At 39.5% G+C, this 19,478-nt stretch overlaps 1 protein-coding gene across 3 annotated transcripts in view; it reads right to left on the bottom strand.

Annotated features, from left to right (window-relative positions):
- Positions 1-19,341, bottom strand: part of ASAP1 (ArfGAP with SH3 domain, ankyrin repeat and PH domain 1) — a 107,198-nt gene extending 87,857 nt beyond the window's left edge. For all 3 annotated transcript variants that reach the window (XM_081323303.1, XM_081323302.1, XM_081323301.1), the window contains exons 1-2: positions 19,165-19,341; positions 18,271-18,400 (exon numbers count right to left, since the gene is read on the bottom strand). In XM_081323303.1, the coding sequence (XP_081179429.1) occupies positions 18,271-18,396 (126 nt within the window). In that variant the 5' untranslated portion in view covers positions 18,397-18,400; positions 19,165-19,341. The remainder of the gene's footprint in view (positions 1-18,270; positions 18,401-19,164) is intronic.
- Between the last annotated feature and the right edge of the window lie 137 nt (positions 19,342-19,478).

Consider the following 19,478-nt stretch of genomic DNA (forward strand, 5'->3'; position numbering starts at 1 on the left):
GTAATATGATTGTTAAGTGAATCTGGCTTCCCCGTTGACTTTGCTTGTCAGAAGGTTGCAAAAGGGGATCACATGACTCCAGGCCACTTCAACCATCATAAATATGAATCAGTTGCCAAGCCTCTGAATTTTGATCACGTGACCATGCTGATGCTGCAATGGTCATAAATGGTCATAAGTTTTTTTCCAGTGCATTATACAGTAGCTTTAGTAACCAAACTGTTGTAAGTTGAGGATACGTGTACTTGATATCTTTTCATAGTTACATGATAAGCATTTTCTTCCACTAAATCATAGAAAACAAACTGTCAGCACAGAATAATTAATTCAAAAATATACTTATTAAAAGTCATATAAATTTAAAGCCAGTTGATACAGTTTGAAAAAAAAAATCTATGTAACACTAAGTGAACGACATAAGGTAGCTAAGCAGCAAATTGTTCGTCCTACAGGTGCTTGTTGAGAAAAGTCTCCATTAGACTGTAATTATCTAACAAGCTATTCATTAGGAGTAAAATGGATTAAAACTCCTCCAAGATTTCCTGAAATTGAGTAAAGACTTACCACAAAAGATGAGGGGATGACTCATTCCAATTTTCTGTACCACTATTTACATTAACTAGTCAAAAATCAGAAAGAATCCCAACGCACCTTTTAAAGTCACCAAATGTTATTAAAAGGCACAATATTTTGTGAGCTGCAGTTTGCTTGGAAAGGCAAATAATTAATAATATCTGCTACTTTGAAAAGATGCCACCAAACAGCTTCAGATGTTTTGCTGCCATGTAGTAAGTAGCGTGGCTCTCCTCCTACATTCATTCAGGTAGTCCTCGAATTACAATCAGTTGCTTAGTGGGCATTTGAATTTCTGATGGACCAACTTCAGGCCTACTTACAATGAGATTTGAAGTTCCAACAGCTTCCCCCCCCAAGTCACATGACTGCACTTCAGATGATTGGCAACTGGGCCATATTTGCAGCTGTTTGCAGCATCCTGTGGTCACATGACTGCATTTTGCAATAGTTTTGGTGAAAATCAGCATTTACTCCCGGTTTTCAGCAAAACTGATTCATAGTGCATCACTGGCTCACTTAACAATTGCAGCGTTTGCTTAACAGCCACCACAAAAGAAGGACGTAAACTCAGGTCGATTGTGTTTTATAACCGGCATAAGTTATGGCCATAATCGGCAGACTCCATTACGATCAAAATTCTAGGACTACCTGTAATTATTTTTTATTTTATTTATTTAGATTTCTATACCGCCCTATTCCCGAAGGACTCAGGGCGGTTTACAGGGCAGCATAAAATACAATATAAAAGATAATATAAAATTAAAATACATTAAATTAATTAAGCCCAACAATTAAAACATTAGTTAGTATCAGCAATTAATTGTCCTGGTTTACAAATGCCCCTGCTCCAGCTAGTACAGTTAGTCCTTGACTGACAACCACAGTTCAGCCTAAGCTTTCTGTAGTTAAGTGAGACAGATATTAAGCGAATTTTGCTCCACTTTATCACCTTTTTTGCCAACTAACTAACTGAAGTTAAGTTAGTAACACAGTTGCTAAATGAACCTGGCTTCCCCATTGACTTTGCTTGTTAGAAAGTTGCAAAAAGGGATTATATAATACCGGGACATGATAGGGGTGTTAGGGTGACATGATAGCAGTCTTCCAATATCTCAGGGGCTGCCCCAAAGAAGAGGGAGTCAAGCTATTCTCCAAAGCGCCTGAAGGCAGGACAAGAAGCAACGGATGGAAACCGATCAAAGAGAGAAGAAACCTAGAACTAAGGAGCAATTTCCTGACAGTCAGAACAATTAATCAGTGGAACAACCTACCTGCAGAAGTTGTAAATGTTCTGGATTGGACAACCATTTGTCTGAAATGATATGGGGTCTCCTACTCGAACAGGGGTTGGAGTGGAAAACCTCCAAGGTTCCTTCCAACTCTGTTGTTCTGTTCTGTTCTGTTCTGTTCTACTCTACTCTACTCTACTCTACTCTACTCTACTCTACTCTACTCTACTCTACTCTACTCTACTCTACTCTACTCCACTCCACTCCACTCCACTCCACTCCACTCCTCTATTCATCTGGGACAATACAACCATCATAAATACGAACCAGTTCTCAAGTGTCCAAATTTTGATCATGTGGCCATGGCAATGCTGCAACGGTAGTAAGTCACTTTTTTCAGTGCCGTTGTAACTTTGAATGGTCACTAAATGAATCGTTGTAAGCCGAGGGATACCTGCATGAAAACTACTTTTAGTTGCGCACATACATGATGCTGTATAACAATTCAGTGACTAATAACAGGAAGTTCTACAGTAGAATTTCTCCATTTCTTCCAGTTCATATAGAAAAAAAAACCCCAGGACTGAACATTCTTTTCCTAATACATAAATATGCAATCAGAAATGCTGTAAAATTGTTTGTGATTCATAAAGAAGTTGCAAGATCAACATTTCTTAGCATCAAAGGAAAAAAATTGCACACATGTCACTCGCATACTCAACTACAAAAGTATGCATATGTGTCACTGCTCAGTTCTGGAAACACTGGTTGCAAAGTCATTCCTATTACTTGAAATGCCAATAACAGTTTGAACTCCAAGTCAGGTGAAAAGAGAACAACTGAAGCAGAAAAAGACTTGAGAGTAAAGATAATGGCTGACTGATTACATCCAATCTCAGAGTTGCCCTATTACTTCATTACTTGTGCTGTTATAATCATATCTAAGGCCCCTTCTTTAAAACAATCATTGTTTTTTAATCATCTGTGGCAATAGCATGATCACGAACCAAACCTACTTAGCTCTGATAAGGCTCAAACAGTAACTGCTATTTTCTTTAAAAAGGCAGCATATCTGAGCAGCGACGTTGGCACAACATGTTTAAACAGACCAGATAAATACCTAGCTAAGCTTGATTAAGTTGGATTAAGGTTTTTTTTTAATGGTATAACAGAGAGTGAATAGAGAAAAATCAGCAACTTGTGTAGTTCGCAAATCGGGAAAAAAAATTCATTCAAATCCAGCAAATTGCACAATTCATGTACAGAGCAGGACAGACCCCAAATAATGTCACCTAACCCAAGTTAAATGATTGCATTGAATGCAATTTTAGTAGCTTTACAGATGCACTAAACATGCAAACTGGAAATGAAAGAATAATTCACCTATATTCCCTGCTTCCAACAGGCCTCTATTTAAATTGATTAAAAGAGATAAGTATTTATGCCCAAAGTATGGCTTATAGAACAAAAGATAAACTAATGAGTGGCATAATTCTAAAAGATGTTAAATTAAAGATGTAATAGCTCTCAAAGGTATTTGAAAACCCCAACCTACTTTCCTAATTGCCCAACACCTCACTCTTTCCTTAATCACTGGTAACCATAGAAAACACTACAGTAATTAGGATTTCCCCAAAAGTAGAAAGCTTTTTGTAAGCCACATAAAACCAGTGTTCTGGCACAATATGAAGATATTTTGGGGAGAGATAATAGAATAACAGTTAGAAGTCACCTTGGAGGTTTCCTAATCCAATTCCCTGCTCAAGCAGGATACCTTATACCAGGGGTAGGCAACCTCGGCTCTTTGATGACTCATGGACTTCAACTCCCAGAATTCCTGAGTCAGCTGACTCAGGAATTCTGGGAGTTGAAGTCCATGAGTCATCAAAGATCCGAGGTTGCCTACCCCTGCCCTATACCCTTTCAGACAAATAGCTGCCCTATTTTTTTTCTTAAAAAATTTCCAGTGATGGAGCATTCACCACTTCTGGAGGCAGGTTGTTCCACTGATTAATTGTTCTGACTGTCAGGAAATTTCTCCTTAGTTCTAGATTGCTTCTCTGCTTGGTTAGTTTCCATCCCTTGCTTCCTGTCCTGCCTTCAGGCGCTTTGGAAAATAAGATGGCCCTCTGCTCTTTGTGGCAGCCCCTCAAATATTGGAACATTGCTATCATGTAGTCCCTTAGTCCTTACACACATACTATCTGTTTGGTTGACCTCTAAAATGTGGGGTCTTTTTCAAGACTGTTTATGAACTTGGAGAATTGTCTGCAATGTTTTGTATCCATCATAATGCTATTTTTTTAAAAAAAAACTCCATTCTTTTATAATACCTAAAACATTAATCACACTGAAGAACAATTTCTTTTGCCATTTCCATACTAATATTAGGTAGGCAGATTTCTGCTCAGCTAAGGAGACCTGCTCACTGCTCTTCCCCCTGCTGGTGTGCAAGTGCGTGCACACAGACAGAGACACGCAAACACACAAACAGATCCTTTCCCTAATCTTCCAATTTGGTCCAAAGAGCCCCCAACTACTTGAGACACATCTGGATGATACATGGGTAAAGAAAACATTCTGTTGGCAGATTCTGTTCTGTTAGCAGATGGGAATCTCTGGAAATTACTTATGTTCGTTTATATCTATGTGTAGCAATAAGTTTAGTTTGAAAGAAAAACTACAGCAGATAAAAATGGAAAAACATAGAAAGCACAAGTTAAACAGCATAACAACAAAGTGTGAGAGAGCAGCAACCGTTATCTAAAACCATTGGTTTTGACACTGAGAAACCTGACTTACAAAATGGCCAAATTTGCTGGTTTTCATGTCTAAGGTAGGACTAGAACTCACAGTCACCTGGTGATTGGCACAAGGTCACCTGATTGGTTTTCATGCCTAAAGTGGGACTAGAACTCACAGTCTCCTAGTGATTGGCATAAGGTCACCTAATTGGTTTTCATGCCTAAAGTGGGACTAGAACTCACAATCTCCTGGTGATTAGCCAAAGTCACCCAGTTGGCTTTCATGCCTAAGGCAGGACTAGAACTCAGTTTCCTAATTTCCAGGCCAGCACCTTTACCACTACACCAAACGTGTTCTCAATTTTCTGTTTTGATAGTTCGCAAAAATATACAACCTACATTGTGTAAAAATGTACCTTACAACAGAAATTTCATACACAAACTAAATCATAATAATAGCAATCCCTACCTGAAAGATATAGCAAAACCACATTTCCTGTAAGGATTTATTTTAAAATGCTGCCTTCACTGATAACATAATTAGTCAGAGGCAAAAGAATTGTAGCTTATGGATTAATGCTGTAAGATGTGGAAGGAACAGGTTAAAATATGGAATACCTCAAAAGTCTGTTTCTTTTGTTCTTCTATTTTTGAAGATCAACATGAGCAACGTTCTTCCACCTACCTTAAAATACACATTTGTCAGCTACTTAAAAATACACATTAGTCCTGTTTGCAATGTTCAGATTGCAGGAATATGACCAGCTTGTTCAGGCTAAGGATTTTTATTTTTTTTAATATTAAGGCTGGACATATTTCTTTTTTAAAAATACCATCTGCCAATAACCAAAGTGAACATGCAGAGCAACATTTCTCAATCTTGACAACTTTAAGATGTGTGGACTTTAACACCCAGAATTCCTGATACAGCATGGCTGACTCTGGAATTCTGGGAGCTGACGTCCATTATGTCTAAAAATTGGGAGTTGAAGTCCACACATCTGAGAAACACTGATCTAAGGAATCATCAACATCAAGAGAGAGAAATCTACAATCTTAAATCTATAGATGTTTAGAGGTATAAATCTGAAGTCTGTTCAATGGATCCTTTGAGTTCAATTGTATCTTGCCAATACAAGCCTGATTTAATATACATTTGTGATAGGAGGGTTTTTTAAAATTAATTTAAACACCACTTTCATCATCCATCCAAAAATAATAACAAGACTCTTCCAAATGATATAAGGAGCATCTTTTTCCTTCCTTCTCAGTAAAGTCACCACTGAATACAATCTTAAGTGATATTTTTCTAAGCTCTAAATATAAGAGTTTACTTTTAAAGGAATAAATACAGTCTTAACAGTAATTTTAAATTTGGCAAGATAAAAGGTATTAAAATATATTAAAGCACTTCCTTAAAGTAAACTTCCTCATAAGGTCATTTCTCAATTACGTACATGTAATGAGTACCCACATGTATGTATATTATGTATAAGCTACTGACATTGCTAATTTGATCTAGAAATACCTGAGATGTAGCATATTATTTTGTTCATCCAGAGAAACATAAGAAGCAGCATAAATCAACTTTTCTTATGTCCCAATGTGCTAGGGAAGTGATGTACAAAATTCCATAGCAATGGTATCCAGAGGTAGTTCTTAAAACCCATCGCTTAGCAACCATTCAAAGTTATGATAGACCCTCCCCAATCTACTTTCCACCTAGATTCAAAGTTATGACAGCTGTCCCGCTCCCCCCCCCCAGTCATATTGACTGCATTGGGTTGCATTTAAATCTGTTTGCAGTGTCCTGCAGTCACATGACCATATTTTACAACTATTTTGCCAAGAACCAGCATTTACTTCCGATTTTTGGCAAAAACCACCCCAAGAGGATCAATTGGTCCACTTAACAAATTGGGTCAGTCACGTGGTTTACCCGATTGACAACTGTCACACGAATTATGACTGAAATAGGCCGGCTCCATTATACTCATAATTCGGGGACTACCTGTATTTCAGAAAAGGTTACAATCTTAATCAAGATAAATTAAAGGAACAATTAATTTTTTAACCCACATTAAAATAAACCAACACAAATTCAATATGTAATATAAATACCAAATAACAACATAGACAATGTCATTCACCTTCTTTATAATCCTAAGCTTGTTTGTGCAGTAGCTTGAATAAGAAATGAAGTTAGGGATGGTAACGCATCAGCATATGCTATATACAAACACTGTATACCTCATGGATACTGTGAAATAATGATTGCCTAGTTGAATAATGAAATATCTGCAAGCAAACAACCAAGTCCAAGGAGCATCAAGCATCAAGCACTCCATATAAAAGTTATCTCCATTTTAAGCTTCTCAGCCCCTCCAAACTTGACAAACTGAGGTAGATACACCTTTGCTTGATTATGAAAACCCACAAACCAAGTCTAGAAATATAATAATTTTGCTGATATTTTGGCAGGTGTGAATAAAAACTGGAGAGAAATATAATGCATACTTTGCTGTCAAACCTAAAGTTCTGAATGTCTGCAAACCTATATGCAAATATATACCAATATATATATGTAACTTTTTTGGCTTGCTAACAAAGAATAGAGACTGATATGATCATTTCAAACTTATTTGTTCTCATCAGTCAGCCATACCCTTCTGAGATTCGAACCTGGGCCGACTGCATCTTAAGCAGTTGTTTTAACCCCTAGGCCACAGTCAGTCTCTCTCTCTCTCTCTCTCTCTCTCTGTATATGTATATGTATATGTATATGTATATGTATATGTATATGTATATGTATTCGTAGATTTTCACAGGTACAGGTATGTAGGTCTTGGCGTATTCGGGTCTTTTCCCGTGTAAGATTGAGAGTGTCTTGGCGACGTTTCGGCAAGGTCCCACTCATCATCTTCAGGCTGGTGTCTTCGGCTTCGTGCTTATTTATAGAGAGACAGCAGCTCCGATCACACTTTGCTCGCACAAGCACGAAGCCGAAGACACCAGCCTGAAGATGACGAGTGGGACCTTGCCGAAACGTCGCCAAGACACTCTCAATCTTACACAGGAAAAGACCCGAATACCTCATGGATACTGTGAAATAATGATTGCCAAGTTGAATAATGAAATGTCTGCAAGCAAACAACCAAGTCCAAGGAGCATCAAGCATCAAGCACTCCATATAAAAGTTATCTCCATTTTAAGCTTCTCAGCCCCTCCAAACTTGACAAACTGAGGTAGATACACCTTTGCTTGATTATGAAAACCCACAAACCAAGTCTAGAAATATAATAATTTTGCTGATATTTTGGCAGGTGTGAATAAAAACTGGAGAGAAATATAATGCATACTTTGCTGTCAAACCTAAAGTTCTGAATGTCTGCAAACCTATATGCAAATATATACCAATATATATATGTAACTTTTTTGGCTTGCTAACAAAGAATAGAGACTGATATGATCATTTCAAACTTATTTGTTCTCATCAATCAGCCATACCCTTCTGAGATTCGAACCTGGGCCGACTGCATCTTAAGCAGTTGTTTTAACCCCTAGGCCACAGTCAGTCTCTCTCTCTCTCTCTCTCTCTGTATATGTATATGTATATGTATATGTATATGTATATGTATATGTATATGTATTCGTAGATTTTCACAGGTACAGGTATGTAGGTCTTGGCGTATTCGGGTCTTTTCCCGTGTAAGATTGAGAGTGTCTTGGCGACGTTTCGGCAAGGTCCCACTCATCATCTTCAGGCTGGTGTCTTCGGCTTCGTGCTTATTTATAGAGAGACAGCAGCTCCGATCACACTTTGCTCGCACAAGCACGAAGCCGAAGACACCAGCCTGAAGATGACGAGTGGGACCTTGCCGAAACGTCGCCAAGACACTCTCAATCTTACACAGGAAAAGACCCGAATATGCCAAGACCTACATATATATATATATAAACATATATCAATATATCAAACAATCAAACATATATCAATATATCAAACAAATAATAACACCAATATATAATATCATAATCTAAAAAAAAGGCAACATTTTTTGAAAAGTACAGTATTTGAACACCATCAAAAAGATCCATTTCATGGGCTTTTAAAAGAGGTGGCGTTTTCCATCACTTGAAACAAATTTCTGTATGTTCAATTGTCAGTTTACTCTTTCTAAAATTTTAAACATCCACCATGGATTTTAAAACAAAGGACTCTGACTCAGATTCTGGGTTAGCCATGCCACTATGACGGAGGAAGAATGTGTTTGGCAGAAATTGAGATGGCAATTGTAAACCAAAAACTTCAATATCTAGCAGGGTTTTTCAAAAAAACACACTACATATTTTGCAATGTAATTACAGTCCTTCATAACAATAGTAATTAACTTATTTTTCAAGTTAGATTGAAAGAATTTTCCAGGGTATAAATTTGTAAAGACCTCTTGAAAAAAGGGTCTCATACCATTCTAGTAGTGAAAAAGAGGGTTTTTGTGAAAGATGCGGTTTAGCAGTTTATCCATCTGTCCGTTCCTCATCCTTTCCCCAACAAGCTCAGGATGTGATCATTTTCATATCATTACAGTTTGCCCTGGCTTAGCCAAAACAGACTGTATTTTGTGGAAAACAGAAGCAATCTCCTTTTGGTAGCTTTGGTATGAAAAGGGTGTTCATCACACTGTTATGTCTTACAGCATTTGCTTTAGAATTTCAATCTAAGTGGGAATGCAAAAGATATATACCAACAGAAGAGAATAGCTGTAGCTCAGGGTTGAACTGAGGGTCCTTGGTGGTCTCTGAGCTTGGATGTTTTCTTGCAGACGTTTCATGACCCAACTAGGTAACATCATCAGTGCTTCAGTGCACTGAAGATGCACTGAATCTTCTGAAGTGCACTGAAGATGTTGCCTGTCTACAAGAAAACAATCAAGCTCAGAGAGCACCAAGGATCCCACAAAAGATATTCTAACCCAAACAAAGTTTTCTCAATATCTTTTCAGTAATTATAATGCTGCTCCTGATTCAATGCCGAAGTACCATGGCACTGACTTATTCCAATCCTAAATCAATGTCCAAAATATCTCAGATGGGATGGAATGGAATGGAATGGAATGGAATGGAATGGAATGGAATGGAATGGAATGGAATGGAATGGAATGGAATGGAATAGAATAGAATAGAATAGAATAGAATAGAATAGAATAGAATAGAATAGAATAGAATAGAATAGAATAGAAATAGAATGGGACCTTGGAGGTCATCTAGTCCAACTCCCTGCTCAGGCAGGAAACTCCATATCGTTTCATACAAATCTTTGTCCAGTCTCTTCTTAAAAACTTCCAGTGTTGGAGCATTCACAGCTTCTGGAGGCAGGTTGTTCCACTGATTAATTGTTCTAACTTTCAGAAAATTTCTCTTTAGTTCTATCCTCGTGCAAAATCCATGTGGAATTGCTTCTCTCCTGGATTAGTTTCCATCCATTGCTTCTTGTCCTGCCCTCAGGTGTTTTGGAGCTTGACCAGTGCCAGACAGTCTGAAACTAAAATCCATAGATCTGAAGGACAGTAAAGTCAGAGCCAGTCACCTATATTTTCCCTATTCCTTCTATTTGACTCAGCCCAATTTTGAACAAATTCACTGGAAAACAGACACAGCAGAGTGGCCTTACTGAGAACTCCCGCTTAAGCCATTCACTTCTAGAAAATCATCATGACGCTGTTGTTGTTTTTTTTTGTAGAGCAAATTACAGGAGGGTTCTGGTGTTCATTTAAAAAAATTCCAAAAGCCAGACTCAAAAGGAGAAGGAAATTCCAGTTGTGTAGAGGAAAAAAACAAAAGTAATTCTCCAAAAAGGTCATCCGGGGTTTGAAGGATAAGAAGACAAAAAGTATTTTGCTAGTGGCTATCTACTCAGATTGGAAATTCATGTCCAAGCAGCTTCTGGGACTTAATTATAACTATAATGTGACTTAGCAATCGTCCCCCACATCCATTTGTTGCCCTTATTATGAATCATTCTGGTTTTTGTTTTTTTTTTAAAAAAACAACTACAGATATGCTGGCCTAGTTACACTGAGTTTTATTTTGCAGCAAATTGCTTTCTGTCCTAACAATAACTGGATGTTCTGCTTAAACATTCATTGGGCATTAACATCAATATTTTTCTTTCAGCATTTGAGCACAAGCAGTAGGATAAGATAAAACCCTATCACAGACCACATAACAAAACCTGCAAAGTGGAGAAAAGTTTCAAGCTATTCATATGCTACCATCTTTTTCTGTCTCTCTGTCTCTCTCTGTGTGTGTGTGTGTGTGTGTGTGTGTGTGTATACAGGACGTTTTCGAGTTACAACAGTTCTTTTAATGACTGTTTGGTGTGACAATGGCACTGAAAAAAGTGACTTATGACTGGGGTTTTTTTTCCCAACCTCCTCATAAGCAAAGTCAATGGGGATTTATTTAACAAACATGTAACTAACAACTGTGGCAAGGAAGGTTGTAAACTGGGGCAAAACAGACTTAATTTTTTTCTGGCTCAATTATGCTTGAATGTTGAGGACTCTATGTGTGTGTGTGTGTGTGTGTGTGTGTGCATGCGTATTGTTAGTGTCTTAAATCCTCATGGGCAGGGAAGCATGTTGTGTTCAAGTAATGCTATTATGCTTTTCCTCTTGTACATCTACATTTAGAATCAAGGGTTAAAATTACCAAACTAAGCGAACACTGAAAATAGGGGGCAAATGATGTGTGCGTGTTATACGCCGATATAATGTTAATGACCCATAGTAAATACCGCACCTTTTTAAAATGAGGTGCGTGTTATACGCCGGTGCGTGTTATACGCCGATAAATACGGTATATATAATATAATTAACTACGAAGAGCTAATGACACAAAAACTATCCTTTTAACATCATCTAAGCATTATGATCCCATTTTTGGCTGTCCATGCAAAGTGTTCCTTAGATCACAGGTCCCCAGGGACCAGTTCGTGGTTCCACGGACCAGAGAGTGCCTGCATCCCACGGATGGGGCTATGCTTGTTCGCGTGACCTGGTTTCTGGCATGCCGCAACCCAGTACCGGTCCACGGACCAGGGGTTGGGGACCCCTGGTTTAGGACTGAAGTCTTTGATCTTCTCTGAGCTTAGCTCTTTTCTGGAAGATTTTTCATTACCCAACTAGATCTTCAGTGCTGATAGGGACTGGCTTTTGCTTCCAGATTATATACAATAGGTTGCCCTGTCAGTGTTGGTGTTGGTGTGACTATGGTTTTCTTCTTGGTAGTTCCTAGATTAGGGTGTGATTTTCCTAATTGATTAAAAAAGGTAAAAAGTTTCCACTATCCAGTCGTGTCTGATGCTAGGGTGCGATACTCATCACCGCTTCTTGGACGAGGGAGGCAGCGTTTTTCCAAAGACACTTCCATGGCCATGTGGCCAACATGACTGTACGCTGAAGCACACAGAATCCTGTTACCTTCCCACCGAAGTGGTACCTATTTATCTACTCGCATTTGCGTGCTTTTGAACTGCTAGGTGTGCAGGAGCTGCAGCAAGGGACGGGAGCTCATCTCATTGTACGACGCTCAAGTCTCGAACTTGGGCTGTCAACTTCCCAGCTGACAAGTTCAGAATCTTTAACCGTTGAGCCATCGCGCCCCTCCTAATTTTTTAGGGTATTAATTATTTGAAAATAATCCCATGAACACAGAAGTCTGTAAAAATCAACCCACTGCTCCTGCATGTCTCAAGCCGAATAACTTGTTATAGGCTATCTTTGCTTTATAGCAGATAATACTTCCTGCCATTTCTACAACTGTAGGATAAAGGTACTAATTACAACAGCAAGCTGCAATAATCGTATCTGCCAATATCCTCGTGCAAAATCCATGTGGAATTTCAATTCAGCTTGTATTGTATTATTCCACTGCTATGGAATCTGAAGACTAAAATTTGTAGCGAGCGTGTCTAGTGATTAAAGGCACATGCGTGCACCACAGACCTCTAAGTGCAAAATTTCAGAGCGAGTCTCAACCAAATATAGTCACAAAAACCAATGTGCATAAATATTGAGCAATGTATAGCATTTGCTGTTGGATTCTGTTTCCTAAAGCCATTACCGCCTGCAGCTGTACGCTTTAAACATTCAAACTTCACTAGCTTAAGAGACCATTTCCATTCAGCACACTAAAAGGACTGTGCTAATGTGCCTGCAAAAATAATAAATTGCACTGAAGCACTCCAATGATGAGGCATTAACTACTGTTGAATATCCAGAAAGAACAGGATGGTTCATGGTATTTATCTGATAACATATGCACTGTTCACTGCCTAAAAACAGTAGCACCAACAACCAGACTGCAACTGCACCAATTATACTACTGTGCATGCATGTCGACACACCTCAGAATAATGAATAATGAATCAAGACATAAAAATATTTGTTTGATATTATACCAACAGTAGGTTTTCAACTTCCACAACATCCTGTTTCCTCTCTCTTTTGTCACAAATTGCAGAAAGCAAAAAAGGAAAACTACAGAGTAGGACTCTTATGGTCAACTGAACAGAGCACGTAATTGAAATTTAATTGTATGGGAAACTTTCTCTTTTGCAAGCTTCTGACAAGCAAAGTCAATGGGGAAGCCAGAGTCGCTTCACAACCGTGTTGTTAACTTCACAACTGCAGCAGTTCACTTAACAACTGTGGCAAGAAAGGCCATAAAATTGAGCAAAACTCACTTAACTGTCTCACTTAGCAACACATTTTTGGGGGGGCTCAATTGTGGTGATAAGTCAAGGACTACCTGTATTTTACCATTACTTTTAGATCCCTTTGGAATACCACATGGTACCCAAAACTGCTAAAAATAAATAAATTACTGTCTTTATATCTTATATGTAGACTTTCCAGAGACATCTGTTTGGACATTTTATGAAACAGGATACTGTCTTAAATGGGCACTTGATCACATTCAGCAGGACTCCCACAAATTATATTTACACTATAATCAGCTATAATATAATCAGCTACAATATAATCAAATATATTGCATTCATATATAGATATACACATGCACATAGTCAAACTGCATAATGATAATTGCCAGGAATGAATATAGAGTCAAACAAATATTACATTATTCTGTTTTGACAATTTGAATGCTGCGAGTTTTGAGTTTCTGCAAGGAGAGATTCTTTTTTTTTATTTTTCTTTCCAACCCAATGGAATGTGAAAAAGAGTGTAAGTAAAAGGATTTGTCTCCACTGGTAGCATAACTCTCCCAAATAACTGAACAGAATGGGATCAAATTTGATGGGGGGGTGGGGGGTAGAAGTCAACAAAAGAAAGGTCAGACTGGAAAAAGAAGCTAGATCAGGATAGAGACTGCAAAGGTTTTTTTAAAAAAAAACAAAAAACAAAAACTCCCCGTGTATTCCGACGAAAGGAACAGCAAGGCAGAGGCTCAGAATATTTGTGTGTGCTCCATACATCCTTCCTGGTCACATGACCCAGAGCTAAGTTAGTAAAGCGAATGGAAAGCATTTCAAATGCCAAACTCCGTATGTCTGCAATAGCACTAGCAATTAGACTTATATACCAATTCATAGCGTTTTTACAGCTCTCTCTAAGCAGTTTACAACAGCCAGCATATTCTCGCCAACAATCTGGGTCCTCATATTATCGACCTCAGAAGGACAGAAGACTGAGTCAACCCTGGGCCGGTCAGGATCAAACTGCTGGCAGTCGACAGAGTTAGCCTGCCATATGCATTCTAACCACTGTGCCATCACAGCTGTAACTATCAATTACAACTGCTGGATCTTCTGGATTTTGCTGTTGTTCAGTCACTAAATCGTGTCCAACTTTTGCTATCCCATGGACCACAGCATGCCAGTTCCCCTATCCTCCACCATCTCCCAGAGTTTGTCCAAATTCATGTTCTTTGTGCCAATGACACCATCTAACCATCTACTCCTCTGCCGTCCCCTTCTCTTTTTGCCTTCAATCTTTCACAACACCAGGATCTTCTCCAATGATACCTCTCTTCTCATTTAGTGGCCAAAGCATTTGAGCTTCAGTCTCTGTCCTTCCAAAGAACAGTCAGGGTTGATTTCCTTGGCTGGTCTGATCTCGTTGCTTCAAAAGATTCTTAAGAGCCTTCTCCAACACCACAATTCAAAAGCAGTCTTCTGGATACCCCTTCTCAATAAGCTGAAACTGGTCATATTATTCATGCAGCCATCCTCCATCTGTTTTATATAGCTACCCATCAGTTGATGGGTGGAAAATCTATCCCAGGTTTTAGGCTGGCTGGGGAATTCTGGAAGCTGAAATCCACCCACCATAAAGTCTCCAACTTTGAAAACTTTAGTCTATACCAGGGGTCTTCAAACTTGGCCCTTTTATGACTTGTGGACTTCAACTCCCAGAATTCCTCAGCCAGGCACGCTGGCTGAGGAATTCTGGGAATTGAAGTCCACAAGTCATAAAAGGGCCAAGTTTGAAGACCCCTGGTCTACACAATGGATTACTGTCTTTGGGAATAAACTCTTATCTGGCAAAGTCCCGCAGAGGCTTCAGAGAAGATAACTGGCTCCAAATACACTTAACAGGCAAAAAAACGGTAGCCATTTTGGATCCAGTTTCATTCAAAATGTCAGCTTTCTTCCTTGAAGCTCTGAAATGCTTCATTTCTAGCTCAAGGTCAGGTTAGCATCAAAATACTTCTAATAAGCCCATGTTGCCAGAGTAATGAAAGAGAAAACTAGAGACAACAGTAGAAAATGTGTTTTTTTTTAGACATCTCAACGAATCACACAGAAAGATTTCCAATAAATACTCATCATGGTTCTCTATGTTGTATCATCTGAGTAAACAGTATTCAAAATGCAGAACTATAGTGGGATAGACCATCATTGTTTGCAATTCAAACTTACATTGTCTTTATTCAAGGTAAAATCTTTGGTATTTGAGTAGTATCTCCAAACAATGTTGGCGATATCAGAATATAAATACAGGGCACCTGAGGGGGAAAAATATCATCTTTGCATGGCCTAATTATGTGTATTATTATTATTATTGGTATATTAATAATTTTAATATTTCTTATTGTTTTATGATGTTGTAAGCTGCCCAAAGTCACTCAACAGTTAAGATAAGCGACATATAAATTCAATAAATAAATAAGCATAGTGGTAGCATATAGTTTTTTCTCCCCTAACATTCTTCAGCAAATTGATTTAGAACTACTTTGAAGAAAAAATTACTGGTAATTATTCTTAAAAATATAATCCGTTAGGTAAAGTAGGGATTTTATCAACTGCAACCATTTCTGCTTCAAACATTTCACTAAATAGTTTTCAAATGGCCATGCTGAGGATTCTTTTCTCCAGCAGAGAAAAATTAAGTCCTTAAAATGTTACAGAAAATCATTAAGTTTTTATAAACCAAGCAATCAACAATCTGGCTTGCTACTTAAACAACAACAAAAAATGACAATCAATAAAACCACTGAATTTCATTAGTTCTTTTTCTTTCTCCGTTAATTCCATTTGTTATGATATAAATACAAGGAAAAAAAACATCTTTCTGCTTTCTTGTTAGTAGAGAAAACGATTTTTTTTTAAAAAACTGATATTTGTTATTTTCTTACCAAGAAAAAGAAGAGAAATTCAATGATTAACCAAAGAAAAGAAATGTATAAAATAACTTTAAGAAATTATGGTACAAAGGCCTGATCCTTACTTTAAGGTATGTGGATTTCAATGCTGGGGAATTCTGGGAATTGTAGTCCATATATCTTGAAGTAGCCTAGTATTAAAAACTGGACTAACTGGGTTAGTCCAACAATATTTCTGAGCATTCTCAAAAAGAATAAAAATATCTCTAAATTCACTATTCTGAACATTGCCAAGGATTTGAATACATGCTGACCTAATAATTATATCCAATTTATTTCAAGAGTTTATTTTACCCAAGATGCTTTAAGACTGCAGCCTTCAAGAAAATACTTTCATAACACATTTTAGCCAAAGTGTAGCAGCTTCTACAAAACTCTAATGAAAAAAAAATCTAGTAAAACTCTAAGCTTACTATGAAGATTGATACATTAAGTCTATGCAGCCAACACAGAAGGTCACCGTGGATACATTTTGCCTGGCAAAAGTGTTAACTTGAGTAACATAATGTCTTTTAGTATTTCACAGTTGCAACTGGATTTAAAATTGCTTGCTAAATGACAACAATCCTCAAAGGCACTTTATTAAAGCTTGAAGGTCACCCAGAAAAAGTCCTGAATTGTCAGATTCCAGCTGTTTCCCCACCCTATCCAGGCAAGATGACAGAGAATCATATGACTTGTAAATTCCTCCCGTCTACATCTTTTTGGGATCAGAAAACCAGAAATCGATGGTAGCAGCAGGAGTGATTTATCTTTTGTCAAACTGCAAGCAAAGCTCTGATTTTCCTTTATCTTACCAAACTCCTTTCAGAAGAAAGCTTGAAAGATGACATAATGGGATTTAAGAGAAAGACTCAACATGATCAACAGACCTTGGAAGAGCCAGCCAAAAGGATTCAGGACCAAACCCATTGACCCCATAACACACTGATCTCTTAAGCTGAATGAACACTTGATAATTTGATTGGCTACATTCATCATTTGGGAAATTGTACAAAACAGTACTTACACAGCAAAAACTATCAAGCAGCCACAGCACAGTAGAAAGTTACAAATATGAAACAATGCCATTCCTTCAACAAGACATTTTATGAAATTGATCTTTGGTTCTATTATCCAATTACTTAACAACATTAAAATGGCTTTAAGCAAGACTTCTTTGAATAAAAGACACAATTACCACCAATCTTTCAGAATGTCATTTTGTCTTCCCTAAAGCAAAAGCATTATCAGTGCAATCTCAGTGTGTGTCAGGGAATTAAAGCTCTTTCAAGAAGGCCAGGAAACATTTTCTGCCAGCAATAATTTAAAGGATGCCAGAAAAATACTAAGTTAATTCTGTAGCCTTTTAGCCAATGACTGTAAGATGATGGGATAACGATTTAAGGAATGATATAATGACATGATAGAAAAATGAAATAGGTTATTTTTGCTTCATTTTGCAAAAATGTCTTCTGCTATGCATTCTTTTTATAAAAACAACACAGTTTCTGGTCTGCAAGATTTGTACAGTCCATTCCACATGTATATTTTGCAGACATTAAGGACATCTTTGCTAATTTTGACATTTAATATTGGGGAAAATGGATTAGACTGAGCACATTACTCCTGTCACAAAATAAACCACCGTATCCTCCCTTACTTTTATCATCTTCCAACTTCTCATTGGAGACTTTGCTGGGGTTCCGCATATGTGAGCAATTTCCTCCACTGCTTGTCCTTGCCACTAATTATTTACTGTTTCACCTGTGCCAAAGATACACCAAGCTTCATTCATTCCATACAACCATTTCCTCTGCGTAATTATATGGACAAACAATCTTGCCTCTGTTGCCCCTAGTGTCACCATGAATGCCAAATAAATAGCAGGATATGGCAGGGAGAGCACGCAGGCTGGCCTGCCTCCCAGCCTTTCAAATGGGTGCAGGAGCTCTGTAGCCCCTTATCGCCCAGAGCACACATGTCACAATCACGAAGGATGCAAGGCAGCATCCGCAGCCCAAACGGAGAGGACAAACATCCATGTACTGTACCTCTTCTAGCAGCGTGATGGTGTTCCTGCAGTTCAGTAGCCGGGTGGTAAAACTGGACGTCGTTGGGGAATTGTAATCTTCCGTCGTCTCAGCAATAAACTCCGACACAGTGATCTGGTCCGGCATGGTCCTGCCCAATGGGGACAGTCGGAAAGCCACAAGGAGAAGAAAGGAGAGACAAGAGAGGGAGAGCATTAAAGACAAGGCAGGGCATCAAGGAGAGGAGATCAGCTGGGCTCTGACTGCAGTGGGAGCCTGCTAAAAACAGAGGAGAAGCAGGATGCCCTTCCGGGAAGCGATTATACTAGGGGTTGGGGGGGAGGAATCTCCCCTGGGCCACCTCTGTCTCCCCAGGACCAGCTCGTCTTCCGCCATCCAAAGTCAACAGGGGCTGCTCAGGTCTTCTCAGAGCCCCTATCTCCCAAAGGGGGCGCGTCCCAGGCACACCCCCAACTATCCCCACCCCCAAGATCTCCCCAGACTTTGCTAACAAGCTGCCAGCAGAGTGCCAGGTCCAGCCATTCAACCCCCCCCTCCCCCTTTTTTGCAAAAATGCAAAGTGATCTCTCCCAGCTCCAGAAAGCCACTGGATCTCTCCTGGTCCCAGCAACGGGGAAAGGGGGGGGAGAGGGGTGGGCAGCCTCCCCAGGAGAGGAAGGGGCGCTCGGCCAAGATCTCCTCCAGCCCGGAGAGGGTACACCAGCCCCATGGCATCTCCCCTTCCCCAAAATAGGGGGAGTCCATCTCTCCTTCTTGGCCCGGGTCGTAGCCCTCACCCCCACCCCCCAATCCTGGAAACTGGGGGGGGGGGAAACTGCTCTGCAAGGGACGGAGCACTCTCCCCTTGGCGGGGCTGCTGCAAGAGGGTCTCCCCTTCAGCCCAGAGCTACTAACTTGCGCAGGCGACCCCTCTACCCCTCCGCTGCGCCCCCCCCAAGCTGCAGCCGGCGGGGGGGGGGAAGGGAAGGGACCAGGCGAGGGGAAAAATCAGCAACAGCGGCGGGAGAGGAGAAAGGAGAACGCCGGCTGCAATCCCCCCGAGCAGGACCGCCGAGGATGCCCGTCCGTCCGTCCGCCCGAGCAACGCGCCTCTTCCTCCCTCCCTCCTCCCTCCCTCCGCGCGCGCTCCCGCGCCGCCCGCTGCAGCCGCCTCCGCCAGCGGGCGGGCGCGTGCCTGCCTGCTCGCCTGCCCCGCCTACTCCGGAGGA

This window comes from Vipera berus (genome assembly GCF_964194415.1).
Source record: "Vipera berus genome assembly, chromosome: 3".
Lineage (NCBI taxonomy): Eukaryota > Metazoa > Chordata > Lepidosauria > Squamata > Viperidae > Vipera > Vipera berus.